We start from the raw sequence: 23,033 nt of genomic DNA, 5'->3' as shown, positions 1-23,033 counted from the left end.
CCTGTTTCTTCTCCCTTTATTACAATCACAACAAGTTGGTCAACACATTTGGTAATAGCTCAAATAAAGAATGTACCTGCATGAAGAAAGTCCCCATTGTGGCTGAGCACGTGTTTAAAAGCTTTAGTCCAAACCACAGGTAGTTTAACACAATGTGATGTTTAATTTAACATTTAAAGAGCTGCCCCCTAGTGGTAATAAATGCATTACAAAGCTGCATTTCCACAGAGCTATACTCGGTCCTGGTGGTGCTTGAAATTGTTTTGGTGTCAGCATATAACCAGAAACTTAAAATCATTATTTGTGTTTTTATGCTCCATTTTCAAGAATAAACACCAATCTTCACATGTGCTCATTACATTTGTGAACACAAAGACTCATGATTTTATTAAACCAATTTTCTCTCATATGAATCCAAAACGTATCTTTAAAAGCTCCTACTCAAAGATCCCCCCCCCAAAAAGCCATAATTATTATTATAGGCCCATTCTAGTCCTTTTAATTATTTTTTCCTTTTTTTCACATTTTTGGGTCCAAATGGGAATCGCTGTAGTAGATTACTGCAACAGTTTATTGTATTCTAAAAGGGACACATGCAATGAACTTAGCTTGATGTGTAAAATATAAAGTAGATACATACAGGTTTCTAGCCGTGGCTGATTTGAAACCTCTGTCCTTAGTGAGGCTTTGAGGATTAAAACAGAAGCATTAGACTTAAAAAGTACAGAAACAGTGATACTTTACCAATACAGACATTATAATGCAATACGTAAGATACTAAAACATGGACAAACAGTAAAAGAACCGACTAGAAACAGGCTGTTATTGCTGCACAGTATCCTTCGGGAAAATGACCCCTGATCAAAGACATCCAAGATCATGTTTATTATTCAAGTGCCCAAAAATGTGATGTATTTAATTATATTATATATATATTATATTATATATATTATATGTAATTATAATTCCTACAGCTACAGACCTGTGTTGTGAAATGTAGGATGCTTTTTTTTCAACAGAAACAGTTGTTACAATGCTCTTTAAAAGCCACCAGACTCCATTTACAAAAACAGTCATGTTTCCTCATTTAATACAGGAGTTGCTGGTCTAGTAGCCCAGATTGATGAATGTGAGTGTTTTTATGTCTTATGAATATTGGGTCGGTCTTGAACTAAGCATTAAAACACTGAAGAATCATAATATAATATAATGTTACTAACAATTTGTTAATGGAGTTTGGTGTCTTTGAAGTGAAAAAGGTCTTTTTGTTTGTGGTTTAAAAAAAAGATTTTTCTCTTTTTCTGTTGGGATCCATTCCGTCATGTTGTCAGACTTAAAGAAAAGAAAAAGCATTTTCACTAAACGTACTTTGATCAGTCATCTGTTCTCAAGGATTCTGCTGAGACCAATAGGTTTAAAAATAGAAGAATCCCCTCCCAGTATTTGTATCCTTATTGAAAACCTCCTTACACACTGGTCTAACCATGCATGTGCACACACTGTCACACACACACACACACACACACACACACACACACAAGCAAAAACACACATACAAGTTTACCACCCCTTAGATAATACTTTCATGAGCACACACACAATTATCGCTTATTAGTTTATAGCCAGAGATATGAGTGAGATATCTTCATGGACTATCACATCTTAAATAAACGGTGTGAAGAGGAGTCAATGATTAATCCAGGATGATGTTTTCGGTTACTCCCAAACTGCAATAAAACAATCACCACAGATTTGATACTCTACTAAAAAAGGAGGGTGCACTGAGTTCATGGAACAATCTAAACTAAAGCAGATCACAGCTTTGTTTTAATAAATATAAGAGAATATGTGTTTGATTGGAAAGAAACACTCTCCTTACAGATCTGAGATGGAAAAGTGGGACTTGCATGACAGTTCCTGTGAGAAATCCTCCCATTCCTGTACTTAAGAGATGATGCTTTCTTTGAGAAATTCTCCAGTGACTTCACTCTCTGTAAATAGCCTCCAAAGGCAGCTTTAAAAAGTCCCAAGTGATGCTTTTTAATCTCCTTTTGGTCACCAGAGTTAGTTTAATGTGTGAAACACTCCCCACAGATTGATCCCTGCATGGTGTAAAAGGGTTTTTTAGGCTCTTAGCTGCATGTTTGAACAGACTGTCACACTCTGCCTCCGAAACCTTTTATCACATACAGAGCCGGCTCACAAATAAATAAATAACAAGTCATCTTAATAAAACAGAAAATAGAGTCCGTCTTTGTTATTCTAATTAGCCTTAAGAGCTAGCAACACTCCCAGGTGATCTAAAGCGTGTATCATCCCGCTTCATAACAACAGCTCATGACCAACAATCATTACACCCAATTACAGCAAATGATATCACAGCAGCTCAGGGACCATCGGGTACACAGTATTCATCAAAACAACTACACCTACCAGGAAAACGGCTAATAATTACATGTCTCTACAAATACATGATGTAAATGAAACCAACATGTTTCTAAATACAGGAAAAATAAACTGTGTGATTAAATAAGAGTAAAATATCTCCAGTAAAACTTCAAACCATTGTCATAACTATCTGATGTTTTAAACACAAAAACAAAAGCCAATCAAATGATGTGTTTTAGTCAACATGTGTTTATGTCTACAAGACCACACTAACCCGAGACCAAGACCTACCCGAGACCAGAGTGCTCCAAGACCGAAACAAGACCAAGACATTTAGGGATCGACCAAGTCAAGACTTAGACCAAGGCAGGGCGAGACAGAGACAAGACCAAGACCATGAATATCACTGAATAATCATCATCTTGTGTGCAGCAGGCATGTCCCTTACTTAAACGTAACTGGGATATAAGAATCAGATTATGAATGGAGTGAAGTTATTTGTTCTTTTACAAAGAGGTGTTTTCCTTCTAATCACAGTTATGATGAGGAAAAATGGCTTCTCAGTGTTTTTCTAGCCTGGTCTTGATTGAAAATCCAGAGTTTGTCCAGTCTGTGACCAAGACGAGACCGAGTAAAAATGCTTTCACTACCGAGATGAGAACGGGACCTTCAAAAAAATGGTCTCTAGACTGATTTTGAGTACTACAACAATACAAAAGACCTTTGTTGAAACGATCCAGCGGGTGTTTCATTCTGATTTTAGTTCATATGTGTAACTTTAATTTTGAAAACCTTCAAACAGACAAAGCCTCCTGACATAGAGTACGGTGTAGACTGCTGTAAATCTAAGCTATCGTGAGATGACTTCAGTCATTATTTTGTCTCTTATTTCAGAAAAAGATGAAGTCTGAATGTAATGTACAAGCTCTTTAACTGAACAGTGCAACGTTGTGTAAAATGTAAATTAAAAAAAACCTGATAATTGATGATTTGCAAGACATTGTGACCCTTTTGGAAAATTAAATACTCATTTTTTAATTGATTCCAGGAATACGCTTCAAAAAAAGTTGGGACAGCTGGAGACCCGTTTCTGTTATTTTGATAGACGGGTAAAAGTTAAAAGGACTTGAGCTTTGACTTCTCAAAGCGCTTTCACACTGCAGGTCACACCTACACATTCACACTCTGATGGCAGAGGTTGCTAGGTAAAGTGACCTTCAAAAGTTACTTATCCCATCCATACTTATTAAAACGCGCCGACAAAACAGCGGAAGCAACTCTGGGTTAAGAGTCTTGGAGGACAAATCAGACATGTGGCCGAGGATGGAATTCAAATCACAGCGGATTTTTCTGACCTGATCATTAAAGATACTTCATATTTCCAATTAAACCTTTTACACTGTCACCTATCCAGACTTTATAATACCATTAAGGAATATAATAATAATAATAATAATAATAATAATAATAATAACTTTATTTATATAGCACCTAAAGTGCTTTGACAAACAACAAAAACAAGAACAAAGCAAACTAAACCAAACACAGAAGAACATAAACAACAGCAAGAACATAACAAATGCAAAATACTAAAAATAATTAAATTAAATTCAACAGAAAAGAACCCATAGTGCACGATACCCAACAGACATATATAACCCGACCATCACAAGAACCATCATAAGAACCCAGACAACACAAGAACCCAACAACACGAGCTGAGACCAAGAGGAGCAAAGATTTAAAAAGATGTAAGAAACTAAAAGAGCTAAAAGCAAATCAAAAGATAACAGCAATAAGAAGGTAAGAGCAGTAAAAGAAATAGAAACAAGTGAATAAATGATCAAAAAAACAATAATATTAACAATAATAAAAGTATATATACACATATAAAACATAAATAGACAAAGTAAGTAAGATAAAAAATGACCAAGTTAAAACATAAGATGAGTTAAGATAATATAAAACTTAAAGCATTACTTCTTCATATCATACATTTTAACTCTCACTTTTATCACATTGAATGTCATGAATATCTTTCTTTAGAATACATTTAAAACACTGTGAGGGATAAACAGTCTGTTTAAAGTAGTAAATCACCGTTTCTTCTTCATTATATCTGCAAATATTGCACCACTGCTTTTCAGAAGGATAACATTCAGCCTTCAATTATCACGTAGAGAAACACAAAAGCCACACTCAGCACCAAATTAATAATTAAAATGTTTATAAATAATTGAGGTTCTACGTTATTGATTTATTTGGTGTCGACGCCCAGAGGCTGAGCTCCTGTTGTAATATCATGTGTATTTGATATCAGTTTTTGATTACAGCAGTGATTTTTGTACCCCCCCCCCCCCCCCCCCCCCCTCTCTCTCTTCACACGATGTGAGCATGACACTGGGCGTTCACAGTGACATACAGTATGGAGAAGCAGCTCCAACACTCTTTATTTTACAGTTCCCTTGGTTATTTATTGACTAACCCATTAGATGTGATGGAACTTTTTCCCCCATGTGACTTCAGGAGACCCACATATGATGTCAAAGATCAGCTGAGACTTACCTTAACCTTTGGAATGCTGCTTTCATTGTCCTCCACCCACACGCCAATCAAAATACTACCAAGCACAGGTGGATTCTTTTTTTTTTTTTTTTTATGTATACTTTCCTGATTCAACCTACATGGAGGACCCCGTTCAAAATCATACTTCCATTCCTCCCTTCAAAGCTTTGTTTTCCTCTGCCTTTCATACTCATCTTAAACACTTTGTTTTTCTTATAAAATTGGTGAGGTATCAAAGTCAATCATTGCCTTCAAGGCAACAGAGTTCATGCCAGCCTTCTGCCATGCTGGCACAGTCCACTGGGGGTCAAACTGTTTGCCCTCTTGTTACAGCCGGGGGCCAGCCTGCAGGACGACTCTGAGCAGGCTGAGCTGTAATCCATAAAACCATAAAACTTTAAAAGCTGGTAGATCTCGCCCTGACTGGATGAATCTTCGAGGACGGTCAGACTGAGCGGCTACACAACTGGACTTGGATGTGATAAAAAGTCAGTTATCTAAAGGACAAGTAGTAATAATAAGAAACCTGTGAAAACAATATCAGATGGTGAAAGGACAGGGCCTTGTGTAGTGAAAAGACATGTAACATGAGATGCTGGTAATGATGACTGATGACCTTTGATGTGTACAGTTTTTATTGTTTGGTTCATATCATTGAATGTCTATTAATCATGTGAGATAACATTAATTGTCCTAAAAATAAAAATAATCCTCAAATAAAATATAATTTTTAGAGGAAGTTTAAGTCAACGACTTTAATACACCTTGCTCAAAGGAAGCTCTTTTTGCTGTTCAGAAACTTTATTAAGTTTGTGTGGGCGTGGCCTATCATATTTAGATTGACATCTACCAGACTCTGCCCATAGCAACAACACAAGTAACAGTTAGAGTAGTGTGGTCTTCTGAGTAGGAATCATCAGAAGACGCAGATATAAATGTGTGTTTGGAACTATTTCCAATCCCTTTGCTAGTTGTGTTAGCTTCAAGTTTGTCTCAAACTGTTTCCAGTGGTTAACGATTACAAAACTAAAACTAAACATTTTTTCCGGCCGTTTTTGTGCGGCCGCTCTGAACGCTCAAGTTGAAAATATTGCAACTTTTCAGAACGGTGCTGTTGATGTCACACGGGCGCTCTTTTCAAAATGTTTGATATTCCCTGTATTTTTGCCTCCTACAGATCTTATCTTGTACTCACATCCTCTTTGCTCCGTGTCGTCTGGGGTAAAAAAAATTATCTCAAACATAAAACATGCAGTAAAAAATAACGGAGTCGTGTTGGTCATACAGCGGCCGTTGTTAACAAACTGTTGTCATAGAGACAGGATGGACGTGCAGCGCTTTTCTTCCCAGAGCACAAACGCTTCATGCAAACACTCCTGAGCGCACAGCCGGCGCTTTTCTGCCAGGAAACAATGCTATGTGGACATGGGGCCTAAGGTAGCTGATCAACGACCCGCAATGCACTTCATGTCCAAATTTAAGACAACTCCTTTTGTCACTCAATACATTCAGTGGTCAATACCTGCTAACGATGCTAACGCTTGGTATGATCGATTGACTGATTGAAGTAAGCCTAATTCAAACCCAATACAAAGAAAGTTTGCAGAATCTTAAAAGACAATGTTTCAAATTTGGATTGAAGCTAATTTCTGTTAGCATTTTGACGCTACCCTTTTGTACGACAACCTCAAATTACATTCTTTTAAAGCTTCTTAGGAATTGGGTCACCAGTGGCCTTTAACATAATTAATTTACAGGAACAAATTCTTCAGGTTTCACCAAAAAAATGAGGTAGAGTAGAAGATGCCATTTCATCAAGGCAGTGGATAAATGCTAAGGCTGTGGAGGACATCTTGGTGGGAAACACGGGTATGATGAGGAGGATGAATGAGAGGACTGTTGTGCTGGAAATTTCTGTTAACAATGCAAAAGAAAGGATCATGAGTCAATCAATTTCTTTGTTTAGTTGAATTCTTCTTGCAAGTAGAAGGAACAAAGCTTCAGAGTGTCAATACAGTCTGAAGGAAAGCTCAAAGTAATCACAATATGCTTGGGTTTATATACACAGAAAAACGTTCATGCCTATATAAGGATTACAGGCGCAGTCAAATATCAAATACATTTCATCAAACATTTCAACACGTCGCACAACAGTAATGTCAAGGAAACTTCAAGTCTGAGTATCTTTTTAATATTTAGCTATTTGTGAGAAACCTTCATCCTTGGGTAGAGACAAAACAAGAATATTAGGTATTAAATTATTCTTGAATTTCAGAATTTTTCCATTAGACTGTGTGGACATGCTGCATTAATATTGTTCGTTAGCTTTGTGAGCTAACACTAGTGTGTTTTTTTACATGTATCTGTCCTGTGCCACAGAGTAGCTTGCTAGCAAGTGTTGTGAATTACTTACTGTTTATATTAAGGAGGAACTAAATCTCATAGGCTCAACACTGGATGATTTAAAAATCCAGTGATGCTTTTGATGGTATCATAAAGTGTATGAATTTAATCAGTCATGATTGCTGTTGTTGTATTCTTTTTGTATGCAGTTGATTTGAAACAGAAATCAGATTTGATTGTGCTTGCATGTTACTTCTAATAACATGTATTTCAGTTCTATATCGGGGGTAATTTAATCTTATATATATATACTTTTGTAGTGATCTTTTAAATTTGAGTGTGTTATATCAGAAATACTCACCAGCTGCAATAACCAACAGTCATGCCCTTTGCTCCAATAATTCCCTCACACTGCTGCTGAATGACTTTGAAAAAAACCTTTTTTGTTGTGTTGAAATAATGGAAAGCCAGAACACATTCCTTGAAAGTGTGGTTAATTTTAAAGAGTGTAACTAAACTCCTCTCTGTGTTCTGCTTGAATATGTTAATGTTTCCTGAAATGTTCCACAGAGCTGAGTGTGAGCGTGCTGCCTCTACCTGGACACTAACACACTAACACACACTCTATAGTGCATTATTTTTAAAATCATCTTATCAGAGGCAGCTGCAATAGGCTACACATGCAGGCTACAAAATACTTAATGCTTTATGGTGGATACATGACAGACGTGTGCTTGAGGAGCTCTGCCCTCTCAGCACCGTGATGACCTGAATGTTACCAACAGGTTTTATCTTTTCTGAAGCACAAAAGGTGGAGCAGTGGTGACCTCTTGAGACACTGACACAGTGAGGATATAATCATTAACTATTTCAAAAAAATGCTGCTCAACTATCATTCAATGTAAAAGAATGTGTAAAGAAAAGGTTCTGGGAACTTATGAAGGTATTGAGTTAATCTAACTGATTGTATTTGATTGTTTCTATATTGTTGATCTATTTTTTGTTTTGTGAAAGAAAGAGAAAACAACAGGTTAGCCATCTTATTCTGTTAAACAGTATCTTGTGTTATTAGAATAGTTTACTAAAGCATTTTGTACAAAATAAACATACAAAATTATGACAATGTCACTTTTTATATTATGTACATGCAATTAAGTATTCTGAACATTTACTACTATGTTATCATCAATAGCTTATTGTAATCCAATAGATCAAATGTAATCTAAGCTGTATAGAACACAAAGTTGAAATGGACTAACATGTATCATTGTTTACATTATGTGTAGAGGCATTTTTGCCCAGGGGGCAGATATTATAAGTTTTCTTCTTCCTGCTCCTGTTTGCTCATGAACAGTGTTTCAGTATTATGAGAAAATATTTATTGTTGTGTTTTATTGTGTTGAAACCATACACTGAAATGAGCAAATAAATCAAATATAAAAAATCAAAAAAACCTGGATAAGGGCAAACGCTGCAGCACAAGCAATAATACTCAGATAACATGCTGGAGAGTATAAGCTCACAATGATGTAATTATTACACACAGGTCGAATACACAACAACATATGAGCCATACATGAACAGAACACACATCACAATCACACATCAAAAGCTCGTTTTGAAAAGGTGAGTCTTGAGTTATGATTTGAAGGTGGATGGGTCAGTGTACTGTTGAATATTTACTGAAACTAAAAGTGCAGATTAGTTTCTACTGTTGTAAATCTTAAACGTCTCCATATGACCCAACTACATTAGTTAAGAAGACAGTGCTCACAGATGAAGCCTGAGAGGTAAATGTATGTAACATTCATTGAGGTTTAAGTGAGTAAATCAAACAAAATAAATTGGATTTTTAAAAGTGGCCAGTATTAATAAGGTGTCTGTTTGAAGCTGGTTACAGACCCAGAGCAATTTATTTTATATTCTTGATGTATAAGAGTGAATATGTCACATGCCTGTTTTGGAGACCACAGCAGTCGTGGTAGTTTCTCTCTCACTTTCTCTCTCTCTCTGTCCGTCCACTGGATGGAGCTGCTGTGATGCCGTCAGCTCTGAACACGTTCACACATGAACCAGCAGATGGGGACAGATGAAAGTCACAGGGTTTGAAAGGTTCAGGGTCATGTTTAAACTTTACACATTAAGACAGTATTTTATAAGAATATAGGAGGGACATCAGCACTCACTTGATTCTCTGAAACTGCTGCATTTCTCCTGTAATCCATGAAGCAGTATCAAAGTTGAAACTTTTTGAGTATTGACTCAGTGTGGATTAGAGGAGAGTGTAAGTGTTTCATTTTGTGTTTCTGAAACTGTTAGGACAACTGATAACAGTTTATAGATTGAGGTGTATGCAAAGAAAGATTATTAGAAAGGATGGAAAGAAGTTAAGAATATACTCAAAGGTACCCTTTAAAATGGGTACTGCAGTCCAAATTCAAAACATTGAGAGAGATGTCTCCACCCCACCTATCTCTCCATAGAGTCAAGGCGCACACAGGTTGCCATGTCGCGGGCACTGAAGCTTCAGTGTTTAGCCAGCTCTGAATCAGCCTTGAAACCTTTCTGCGTTCTAACCTCTCTGCATTTTTCAAAATCATCTCCAATAATTATCCTACTTTCACCACGTTTCTGGTCGTGGAAGCTTATTAGAAAAATGCTGAGGCAAGCAAATCTGTTCGCTATAAAACCACCTACCTTCTCTGGTCGAACAAAAGCAAACCATTCTGCATTGCATGAATGAGGAAGAATGAGGACATACTGGGTGCTGCATTGTTGTCAGAGAAGCCAGCACTTCAACACAGCATGTTTCTGTCTGATGATATAGTAAGGTCATTGTATGATTTAATTCAATAGCTTTTTGAGATTCAAAGTTACCCCAGATTAAGTACATTGCAAAATGTCTAAAGTTTAATTCTTCCCTCTGAATTATAATGTAGACGCTGTCTTAACAATGACAGGTTCAAACAAAGTTGCCCGCTTGTGACTGACTGAGTTGTCATCTTGATAAATGAGTTCTGTGTTTTGTCACTAACTGGATGTGTATTTATCAAAAGTGTTTCAGTATGCTGCTGCGATCTGATGCATAGTCTGCTGAAGTCGTGTATCAAGGCAACCTGCGGCTGCAGTTTATCTGACGTGAGAGCTGCTGCCCTCCAGTCTGGATCAGACACAGGTGCAGAAAACTCAGACGACCTTGGTGATGATTGATGGGAGAGACTGATTCATAAGTCCTCTGCACACGCTGATGGGCATCCATTCCTCACACACTCCTCTGATCACACAGCAGGAGGGAGAAGTATGAAGATTTTCACAGAGCAGGGATCCCTTTACGCTCCTCTTTTTAAAGACAGGAATCATTTAGTTTGATTGTTGATGTTTTCTCATAAACAACTGTGGTTTGGATTTGTTGAAACATGATGCTGAATAGCAGAGTGGGCAAAATGACTTTACTTCAGAATTACAAATACATAGACTACAAATAATAGACTAGTGTTAAAAGAGGAGGCACTTTTCCCTAAAAAGCTCTGGAAAATCCTCACAGTGTAGCCTTTAATAACTTTGCACATCACATTGATTGGACGTTTCTCTTTGCAGCTGAGTTCCCCTCAGTTTTTTCACGTCTCAAACGTTTTTTTCATCATGTAACATCATTCATGTATGATATGCAATTAGGGCTACACCAAAGAGTCATATAGTTAATGTAATTTTTCTCATTCACGAAGGTTGAAATTAGTCATGATGTTGTAAAGGCCGTGTGCAATGATGAAAAAAAAACTAATTAAAATGATTCCCTACAAGTGCAGAAAAATAAATCGCCCAGTACCAGAAAATGTAAGGACTAAAATGTGCAAACATGCAGATTCAAGTCAAAATGACATCTTAAAAGATATACCTAAAGATCTGAACTTAAAGGTGCACTATGTAGATTTGGTGGTGAAATTTGAAAGTTTGAGAAGTGAAACAATTCTATGCTATATTTTCTGAACTGACTACACAAACTTGTAGTCTTGTGTCCCTGGGACACTGTTTAAAGCATAAAAGCTACCAGGAGAGTGACGGTGTCACTGTGCTGGACCCCCAAATTCAACTTCACACAGCATTTTATCTTCAAACAGTGTTACAGGGACCAAAGTTTAATCTGAGGACACTTTGTGTATAGAATAGAATCTGTACATTTCTCCAACTTTCATATTTCTCTACCAAAACTGCATAGTGCACCTTTAAGTACAGTCAGAACTAGAAGTTAGTAACTTTCTATTCATGCAGATGAAAATAAAATGCAGTGTAAATAATTCACAGGCTGTTGTAAAGTGATGAAAGACACAGGAAGGTTCATTTTACTGTGGGACAATGATTGTAATACCATGATTCTTTCTTTTACTTAGATTCTTACATTAAAGATCATAATTACATTTTTGATCGGTGTTTAACATGAAACTGAAAAAAACTAACAGAGAAACTTTGGGTGTCATTATATTCCAGAGTTGATGAGTTGATTTGGAGTAGACTCTCAGTATTTCAGCATTACCTGCAGAGAAAACAGGAAGTGCTTTGTTAATCAGAGATATTCCAGTGCAGATCATTTCTGTGACTGTAGACAGAAGCATGCTCATGTAAGGTGTGACTGTAGTTCACAGATGAACTCACCTCACTGAGCCAGTCTGTGAAGGCGGAGATGCGGGTGAACACGGTCGGCTTCTTCACTTCATTGCAGGTACGAGAGGAGACGAAGCTGGTGACGCCCTGAACGTACCACCTGCCATCCTGACCCAGACAGTTGAGTGGACCGCCGGAGTCTCCCTAAAGAGACGCACAGGAACACAGTTTGAAGTGTCTGACCTTTGCACAAAGCAGTTTTCTGTTCAGATCTGACAGGTACGAGTTTCCTTGTCACGCACGTTGCATCCAGCCACGATGTCTCCTCCTGCACAGATCATGCTGGGTTTGACGTTGATGCCCCACCAGTCGCTGCGGCTGCACACGCTGTACTCCACCACAGGAAGCAGGGCCTGCTGCAGCTTATCAGGCATGGGACCATGAGCTGGGACACACAAAGGAGAGAGGTGATCCATACTGTAACACACAAACACATCATGTAGACTAGACAGAGGTCAGGAACTCACATTTTACCTTAAAAAAGTATGGCCACTGTGACACCAAATATTAGTTTGTGTACCATCAGGAACCTTTCAGTTTGACTTTCTGACCATTCCCATCTTGATTTTTAGAGCCAACACTTAACATGTAGAACACAAAGAGTTGACACGTTGAAATGATGGCAATTTGGCAACCAAAGATAGTCACGCCCCTAAAGCAAACTCTGCTTTTTAACTCCACCCATTGACACATAAAATCATGAGGAAAATGTTTTCAAATGAGTCAAGTAAAAATGTGTCCCATTTCATATCTTCTTCCATGAACCCCTTTCATACATGCACTACTGTATAATCCTGATATTTTCAGGGTGAGCTGAAACTGAAGTCATTTGCGTTCAGAATTTTCCCTGCCTCATTGTCAAATTGTCGCCAAAGGAAGGGAGAGCCGCTGTGTGAACTCTGAATGTGAGAATTAAATATTCAGGAAAATGAATCATGACTAGAGGGGTATGTTGATGTTCAAAACAGTGCAATCTTTTTGCATGTTATAAAGCTGCTTCATACTCCTTTCTTGTCTGACAGGGGAAAACTCTCACTGTGAGGGACATGTGTCAGAAGGAAACCAGTAAAAATGTCAGAGTCAGGCTTTTTCTGAAAATGTCTCAAAATCTTGTGATATGTGTGTAGGAGGCTTTACAGTCTGATTCCTTTTTGCAACCAGTGCTGTCTCCCCCTGCTGGCCATTAGCAAGAATGCAGATTAAAGTCACTTTGGCACTGGTTTCACTTTTACACAAACAAGACTATGTCCACTTCTCATATACAGTCTTTGAAAGATAATCATGTTTCTTTTGAAGTGAAGTTCCTGCATTTGCAACAGTACATTGGTCAAATTAAAAACAGATGAAGAGAAGCTGATTAGGATATGATAAGAGATACATTTCATGTTCAGCACTATGATTTCTCAACTTGTGAAGGAGCATATCTTAATTGTTGATTCATTTAGTTTCAATCAGAAAGTAACTGTACTGGGGCGCTGGTGGCGCAGTGGTTGGTGCGCACCCCATGTATGGAGGCTGCAGTCCTCCAAGCGGGCGGCCCAGGTTTGAATCCCACCTGTGGCTCCTTCCCGCATGTCATTCCCTACACTCTCTCTCCCTGATTTCCAACTATATCCACTGTCCTCTCTCTCCTTTAAAAGCACAAAAAGGCCAAAAATAAATCTTTAAAAAAAGAAAGTAACTGTACTAGAGTATAGTTATAAGTACCTTTAAAATAAAAATCCAATGCAAAGGAGAGAAAATACCTCAGATTTGTACTTCGCATAGTAATAGAAAAGGAAAAGAAAAAGACGTACAAACTAAGGTGTTTAATGACAGCTGGGTTGACATAGACTAAAGGTATCAGTAACTGTAGTGTAAATACTGAATTTGAACTGTGATTGCTTGTACTACTCTTGAAAACTTTCTACATTTCTTAGGGAGTGCCGATTTAGCAGCTTCTGAGTCATCAACAGTTCAGAATTTATATTGAAACTTTTCTAGGCCACACATCCACCTGCCAGTGATTACATTCATATTCTAATTTACAGACCCCCTGCTGTGGTCTGCAGTGATCACTGCAAAGGGCAAAAGACGAGAGATGAGGACACCGTGGTTAAACAGAACATGCAGAACCCTGGAGGGAGCAGAGGAGGAAAGAGAGCGGGGGGACTTTACAGTAAAGGTTTCCCCAGCCGGAGATGTAGCACGATGCTCCGTGAGCAGGGATCTCTCCGGCCTGAGGCAGACAAGCTACACCGACGCTGTCGGCCATGATGGGGCTTTTATCCAGCTTCAGCAGAGCCATATCATTTCTGAGGGGAATAATTCAAGTTACACATGAATATTAGTGAGTTACTGAAAGTTCTCTCAATCATCATCAAACATTCAGAGTGTTTACATGTTCTTTATTAATATTAAAAAGATGTAATTTTCTATTTTTCTTTTACTTCCTCAGTTCTGTGTTTACAGGCCTAAACCAACAAAACACTTTTTCTTGATGCTTATTAAAGATGATACAAAAACAAGGTTATACATTGATTTTGTAACCTCACCCGTCAGACACAAAGTCGATGTCCCACTGTGGATGCACGATGATACGCAGAACATCTCTGATCTGCTCGGTGCCCTCCTGCAGACTCATGCTGTGCTCTCCCAGGACCACACGGTACACGTCTCCAGGCCTATAACACACTCACTCAGTCACCCTATAACCACACAGGTTCAATCATATATCTCTGCTAACTTGCCTTATATTGCATGTCACATTTTTTTTTGCATTAGCTTCAATAAATCACACAGTATATCTATCTCGTCTTTCTGTTAGTCACCAGATGCAGTGTCCAGCCGTCAGCACCCAGCGGGGTCCGATCAGAGTCCCTCCACAGGTGTGATGGTAACGGCTGCCGTGCTTCACCTGCAGGGAGATCTGAGAGAGACACAAGGATTATTATAAAAAATGTGTTTTAATAAGAGAATAGTTTCAGTATGAGGGGTTAAAGTACCTGCCAGGGCCAGCTGTGGGGGCGAGCATCCTCTCCGTTCACCACCCTGCTGGTGTCCGGCTTTACAGCAGGTGTGCCACACCCGAAAACTACAAACACACGATCAAGTTAGTGCCTGATTCTAAGCACAAATCAAACGCTTAGTATGAGCAAAATACATCTGGGGTACATAATCAGGAATGACCTGTGTGCTAGTGTTGTGTCTTTTTAAAGCAACTCCACTTGTAGTGCAATAACAATAAGAAGCTTATGTGTTTATTTCTGATCATGTTCAAACCTTTCATGTAAAAAAATTGTGATTTTGTGTACAAATATGTAATGATTACTTGGATATAAAAAATGCTAAATGTTATTACTGTGTTGTTGTCTTGTTATATTTCTTGTGTTTTCATGCTGATGTGGGTATGAAGTAAAGAAATAAAGTATACCAGTCACCTGTAAGCAGTGCTACTCACCGTATGCAAGCTGCAGCAGCAGGAGGAGCAGAGCCTGAATCATGGTGTCAGCCTGCAGACACAAAAACGCTCTGACGGCTCTGCTCATCTCCTTTATACCTCCTCAGTCCGTCTGATTGAACATGTTGAACTTTGTTATCAGGCTGGGAAGAACTTCCTGTTCCACAGATGCATCAGCTTCACTGCCAGAGCTGATCTGTGCACTTCTGGAAAGACTGGGCGGTTTTGTAACATGTTGGAGAGATAAATTGAGAATTTTCCATGTGTGTATTTGCTTATATAATATGTGTATAATATGTGTATATTTGTCAGGATGTGTGTACAAAGATCCTTATCCAGTACACCAATCTGCAATAGAAATTAATAAAGACTAAATACGAGCAGAGCTAGTTCATTTGTAGATCACATTTCAGACACAAAGCATTTTAAAGTGCTGAACTAGGGGAATTAAATCATAAAAATACAACATTTTTACAGCATTCATTATGCATTAAAGACAATAAAATCAAACAAACCTGAGATAACCTGCATTTATAAAGCACTACAGTCACAGCAAATAGACTAAAAATAGGAATGAAAACATGTGATGCATGTTTTTAATTTCCTCCAAAGCTGCAGGAAACAAGGAATTTGCCTTTTTGTTTTGATGTATAATTAACAGAAAGTGAATATAAACAGCAAGCGTATGAAAGAGTGTTGGATGAATTATTTACAGTTTTCTGTTTTTAATATCAATAAAAGAGCTGCAGGAATGTGCAACATGTTTTAATTTTTTTTATTTCATAGGGACAGTGCAATTGAACATAGTTTCAATACAAAGCATGAAACTGATGTGATGCATAAAGAGTATTCAGCTATTTCCAACTCTTGTCCCTAGTTTGGCCTGTGTGCAAACAAACAGATTAAACATTTACAACATTCACTCACATAAAACCCCATAAGACTATCTGAGGATACATTCAAATACATGTCCAACAATATGACAACACAACATGTGGCATGATGAATTTTCTGCAAGCAAGGACAAAAACAGGATGCCTTTTTGCTTTTTATATTTTTTTATTTGGAATTATGTTTTTTTTTAACCTTCAAACCTCTGACCATGTTCATCTTTCATCATCAGTCCCCTCTGCATGCAAGTTCTTGCATATTTTGTCGTCTTCTTTCATCTTTATCTTGACTGTAACAGTTTTTTTTCTTACTCTTGTCTTATTTTTTAAGTTCCTGCTTACATGCTGCATATCCACTTCTGAGTACACTTTTGTACTTTATTGGTCAAATGACATTACTATTGATGGCCCAGTGGTTAGGTTACGCTTCATGCACAGAGGCTATAGTCCTCCAAGTGGACGGTCCGGGTTCAAGTCTGACCTGTGGCTCCTTTTCCGCAAGTCATTCCCCACTCTCTCTCTCTCTCTCTCTCTCTCTCTCTCTCTCGCTCTGATTCCTGACTCTCTACACCGTCATATCCAAATTAAAAATCAGGTTATTCTCTCTTCTTTAAATGGCATTAAAGGTATTTTTCATTGTTGAAATGATTGCAGACATCTTTTAGTTGAGCTCACCTTCATTCATGTAAAATGTTAGCAGAAACCTCACACTACAGCTGATTTTAAACAGGGATCTGAAGTGTAGTGCAAACACACCTATGACAGGATATCTCTAAATATAACAACACAACCAAAGATATGCCATCTTCCCAGATTTATCGATCATTCACATCTTTTCAAGCATGCATAAAGAGTTGTAGTTAAAAATAATAAAAATCCTTCCATCCTGATCCTGCAGGACAAACTGTTCCTCGAGTGAAACTGTGGGGTTTTATAAACAGAGAGTAGCTGAGGTAGCAGTTTAAAGAGTGAAGCAGAAAAGAAGGGAGAGGGCAGAGGAAGTGAGACGAGGGTTTTAGTGTCGTCAGCTGCCGCCGTGCACCGAGAAATGCAAGAAATACATTTTTGTCCCTGCGACCACAGAACTGGATATCTTTTGGGTTACCTTCAAGAGAAACAGTCCTGTAACAACTTTCTCTGCTTTAATAACATGTTATACATTCACAAAGGGGCCCACGCTGCTGCTCAGTCTGGAGCCAATTCTTCACGCCTCGCTCAGACAGGATCCTTTCCTCCTCAGGGAAACTAATATCACTCTCCGGAGAAGGCGGCAGACATCTATAAATTTTACCCGCATAGGAAGCAAATCAAATCAATATTGCCCCAACAGCTAAAAGGCTCCGCTTGTTTTCTGTCCGTGTTCAGATAATTCTCCGCTCCAGACGTGGCATGGAGATTTATGGAGCTGACATGTGCTGCATGTTTGTGTAACATAGCAGTGACAGAGCCGTGAATAATTTGGATTAGGGCTGCAAACGTTACAGCTTACAATGAATTAATGGGCGCTGTTCACAGGAGGTCACTCAGGAGGGAATTGTCGTTTATAATGACTGAGAGAGTCCATAAACTCTTAACAGTGTGAAAAAGAATCAATGCTCATTTTAAATCATTTTAATGTTAGCAGAGAATTTAAAATGCAAATATTGGATTTTTTACTGCGACTTAATGACAGGACCTTTAATCACAAAGAGATATGAGTCAGTGAGGAGGAGAGGCCATGGTTACCCGTGGCAACAACTTCTTACATGATCTGATCAAAAGTATAGCGTATAAGTTCAGGTTGGTGGGCACCAACAACAAACTGAGAGGGCTGAACTGAAAAATCCAGTAATCCAAAATGAGGGAAAATAATGATAGATTTATCAGTGTTGTGTCTGGAGAGCATCAGTACACTAACAGATTCTGTTCAACAACAACCAGAGTCCTGACTCTAAACGCTGGAGGTCTTGTGAAATTCCTCTGAAGTCAAACACGACTTCAGAGTAAACAAACACGATGGACGATGGGCAGGAATAATTTGCTTATTACTTTTTAATCAAAATTCATGAAGAAAAAAAGTTCAACTACGGTGAAACTCCATCCTTATTTAAATATTTGATAGTTTTCCCGTCTTTGCTGTGCACCACTTTTTGTTCAAAACGCATTATCACCTTTACCAAATAAAGGCAAGGTCATATCAAAGACTGAGGATAATAAAAGCCTGGGCTATTATTAGAAGTTGTACACTACTGATAAAGATTGGTGTTCATCTCTCATCACACACAACAGGAGATCGGATCGTAAATAATTAATTAAAAAAAACAACAACTTTGATATGAATTCAGGGCGTCCCCCACGTCCTTCATATCAGATCAACCTTGACACACACCCGATTACAGGGAAATCTAGGAGGATTGTCTGAAGGGGGGAAATCGAGCAGAGGGAAGGTCAACACAAAGGTTTATATATACAGGTCAGATAAATGAGACACAGGTGTGTTGGGGGAAAAAGGTGGGAAATGAAGAAATAGCAGGAAGTAACACCAGACATAATACAAAATAATGAGGATTACAAGATAAAACATGAAATGAACAGAAAACACATGAAAACATAATGATAGACTCAACAGAATATCACAGCTGCAAAGCATTTTCACTCAACATCATTGATAACATTAGAAACCTTCTGATGAATAGAATACAAACGTACTAACCAGTCCACATAAAAGATGTGATGAATATTAATAAGAACTTAATAATTATTATAACTTTATTCGTATTAGCAGTAAAGGACAGAATTGATCTACATGCTAGCTGTAGCTTCATGCTAGCTGTTCTGTGAAGCTATACTTGCTAAAATGCTAACAATTACAAGTTTGATGTTTTCCATTTAGAAGTGGTAGGGTATGAGAATGCAAACATTTGCTGATTAGCTCTAAGCATGAAGTACAACAGAGATGTTGGGTAATGTTAAAAGCTTCTGCAGTTTTTGGTCACCAGCCCGGTATTGGAAAAATTGGAATTTGATGGTCATGCATGACAAGTTGAGGAAGACAAAAGAAGAACGTCTGTAGCAAATTACAATTGTTGAAACATTTAAAAACCACAATAATCCAACCCATAGAGCCACAGAGCGACAGCCCAGATCAAAAAGTCCAGTTATTGTCTACTGGTACGATTAAAATGTCCTCAGGAAATGATTTCTGCCTGTATCATATTACACTGCATAACATTTTATAGCATAATATATTTGGATTTTATGATAAAAAGGCTGGAAAATAAATAGTTTGGAGTAAATTTATATGAGCTGGTCCTAAACCGCCTGCGTCCATAACCCTTTTATTATTTTATTTTTCTATGCGTAACATTTTCCATCAAGACATTGTTCTGCTGAACTGTGTAAATCGATATTTCCAAAGAGAAATACAGTTAGCCACAGAAGCAGGGCTGCTCCTTATTCAGTGGAAGCTCAAGACTAAGATAAATGATCTGAAGCAGCCAGCAGCATTTAAGGCCAAGTGTATATCTCCCAAGGTTTTCAGAGATGTCTAAACTGTGACTGGTGCAGCCTAGAGACAGAGGAAATGCTGCCAATTAGACCTTTGAAACATAAATCACACTTTAGGTCTCTGTCACATCAAGTGGCTGATATTCAGTTTCCACTCACTGAGAGAGAGAATATCAGTCATTAATAGAGGCGAGAAAAAAAAGGTAGGTTGAATAAATGCGTACCACATGCAGCTTCATGAGTTAGTTCATGAGATCACCTTTCACCACAAGAGAGGAGGAATGAAAGCGTGAACATGATATTATTCGCTTGAACGCACACAGAATATTTTCCAGTGACTGATCATATTTTCCAGAAGGAGATGATAAAGAGTCTGGGAGATATTTGACATTAAGGGGAAATATACTCTTTGTTTTAATTTTGGCTGAAAGATTAAAATATTGATACCACTTTCAGCTTTGTAAGGTGAATATGAAGATAAAGTCAGAGCTTCGCTTACCTTAACATATGTCTGATTTTTACAGAGAAGACAAACATGGTAGGATGTGTTAAATGTTAAGTTTTAGAGGTGTCACTCAGTAGCTTTACATGCAGTTAGAAAAAGTCAATTTATTGTGTTAGTCCAACAATATCTGGACTTTCAAAATGCCTGTAATCAACATTCGTCTGAAATTGTACTAAGTCAGATTTCTGGAAGTTGAACTAACAAACCTATGCATTGCTGGTAGAGTGATTCATTCTTGCATTTATACACCTCAATCAAACTGGACTAGGCGTGTTGTGCACGCTCCACAGTTTCCACACTTGACTTTAACACAGAAGCTGAAAATCATAAATGTGTATAGCATAACAGAAGTGGCCTTGTCCTCCGTCTTCAGATATCATCATAAGCCAGAGGGAAAGTGTGTGTTGCATTTAAACCAAAAGTAAAGATTCAAGTTTGTAAGAAATGAACAGATAGAGCTGTTCAGGTTTGGACATATATCAATGCTGTGTAGTTCAACACATTGACATTATAATTAAAAGAGTGGAGAAGAACATACTACTGGAGACTACATACTGCAGCAGCTTCATGACATGCACAGAGATGACATTGATTCTGTGCTATACAGTCTATTGTGGTGCACCAATCACAGAATATGAACGTCATCACCGCCTCCTCGCTCACTCACGATGATTGTTCTGAATCATTTTTGTTGCGTTCTCACATCAGCTCACCCTGACTTCACATGGAACATTCACACGTAGTTCATCCTGAAAACTTCCTGTGTGCAAGTGTGAAAGCACTATAAGTTTAATGATGGTAAAGCTCAGTACCAGAACAATAAACTTAAAGAAGTCTGCAGCAGCTTTTAACTCAACTTTTTATCTTGGTGTGGATTTGTTTTTTTAATAACTTTGCGTAGAAAACAAAAAATTTTAATAAGAGTTTCTGTCTTGTTTTGCAGACGAGAGTGGAATGAATGTGGCCAAGAAATCAAATCAAGAAAAATCCCCCTAAATCTAAACTCCTCCCTTTACTTAGAGCACACGTCGTACACGTCCATGGATTTCCTCATGAACCCCAGACGTGCTCCCTGAATTGATTTGAATACAGAATCATTTGAATTTGTCTCCTTTTGGCTATTTTGGTACCATCCGGTTTCTCTCGGTTTGCAGAGGATGGTTTCTGGTGATGGAGAAGCGGAGTGAAGTCTGCCTTCAGGCTCCAGTCAGAGACGATTATGTCTGCTAGTTACTCTGCACAAAAATGTGCAATCGTCAAACTGCTGGGACCGCTCTGCCCCTCCTCTCTGTCAGGATGGATGGGATGGATCTAATCTAATTATTGCTGCAGATGTTACTCGGGACTACTTTGTAAAACATTTATTCAGCCTTAAAAAGTTGAGAGAGTCATTTTTTTACAGTAATGTCCTATTTCACACTTAGCTGCATAGTCTATCTGCTTCATTGGAGGTTAAGTGCTTTTCACAATGAGACTTCAACAGCAGAGGAGTGTCCAATTTAAAATTCATTTCTTACACTATACGTGAAGAATTGGAAGAATGTTAAACACTGCTGCTGTTATCTTTCTGTTATATATTGAGACGTCACTTTACATTTAGACACACTCGGCTGCAGTTCACAGGTTGAGGTCATTTGGGGCTCAGCTGACGATTAGAGCAGATGAAAAGTGATATTTAAACATGTTTTTGTAAGGTTCGAATCAGGGCTCAGTTAAAGCCAAACTTTGTTTTGCCCCTTTGTGTCTTGTTCTAATTGTAGATATTATCATAAAAAGGAAGAACATCTTCAAAGACATGTCTTTCTTGGACCCTAAAGCCAACAAAACAAAAAGTGAAGTACAGAAGAGATTCACTCATCACAAAGAAATCTGACAAACGGCATCAATCGATGAAGGAAACCCAAACCCAAATAAAGTTTAAGTGCTCTGGGCAGAGCAGCTGGAGAAACAATGTCTTTCTCCTCTTCTCTGTTTCTTTGACCACCATCATTTTTTCTTTCATTCTCCATCTTAGTGTTGTCACAACGCCAGATTTTCAAACTTCCATACATAAAAAAAAATCAAACAATATTGATGACTCTTTCGATTCCACAGCAAAATTAAATATACTGTACATGTACTATGCAGCCTATATTGTGCCATGTTTTTTATTTTTTATTAACATTTAATTAAATTGCAGACAAACTCCTTCTCACTATCTACACTGCAAAAACTCAAATCTTATCAATTGTTTTTGTCAAAAATATATCATTACACTTTATATGCCACATTGAACTCAAAAGGTCTGATAAAAATTTGATTTCAGGATATTACAAGTAATAAATCAGGCCTTAAATTAAATTAAATTCTTCGTAAAAATAGCTGAAAATACAGCTAACAAAATCAACATGTTTATATTATTAAAATGAAATCTTGGTCTTAATTCACTTAATTAGAAATGTGTTCCTGTTTTTACTCACAACAAGCAATCCAGGTCGTGTTTTTCACTTGTAATATGTTGAAATAAAATGTTTATCTGGACTTGTCCAGTTTATGTGAAATGAGACGTTTTTAACAAAAAAACAAACATATACTCTCGGTAAGATTTTAGTTTTTTGCAGATTGCACATTGGCAACAACACAGTCCCAACATACTTGTGCAGACAGCGGTCTCTCTCGTTCTCTTGCAGCAGCTTTCGTTTAAAAACACGGCTGAATATCTGAGGTCTTTTAAAGCTTTGAAACTTTTGATGCTATCAACCATTAAAACAATGGAGAT

At 37.8% G+C, this 23,033-nt stretch overlaps 2 protein-coding genes across 3 annotated transcripts in view; one reads left to right on the top strand and one right to left on the bottom strand.

Annotated features, from left to right (window-relative positions):
- The window catches only part of LOC132956355 (sex comb on midleg-like protein 2), a 486,888-nt gene that overhangs the window by 280,201 nt on the left and 183,654 nt on the right, over window positions 1-23,033 (top strand). The gene's annotated exons all lie outside the window — the stretch shown is intronic.
- Window positions 11,631-15,546, bottom strand: LOC132956392 (chymotrypsin-like elastase family member 3B). The gene is made up of 8 exons (XM_061029820.1): window positions 15,395-15,546; window positions 14,940-15,028; window positions 14,766-14,863; window positions 14,490-14,618; window positions 14,113-14,249; window positions 12,198-12,340; window positions 11,947-12,099; window positions 11,631-11,827 (listed from the first exon to the last, which is right to left on the bottom strand). Exons 1-8 carry the CDS (start codon window positions 15,480-15,482, stop codon window positions 11,810-11,812), a joined length of 855 nt encoding a protein of 284 aa, XP_060885803.1. The 5' UTR covers window positions 15,483-15,546; the 3' UTR covers window positions 11,631-11,809.

The sequence above is a fragment of the Labrus mixtus genome, chromosome 3 (assembly GCF_963584025.1).
Source record: "Labrus mixtus chromosome 3, fLabMix1.1, whole genome shotgun sequence".
Lineage (NCBI taxonomy): Eukaryota > Metazoa > Chordata > Actinopteri > Labriformes > Labridae > Labrus > Labrus mixtus.
The sequence above is the reverse complement of the archived record's forward strand: the minus strand, read 5'-3'. Positions and strand labels throughout refer to the sequence as shown.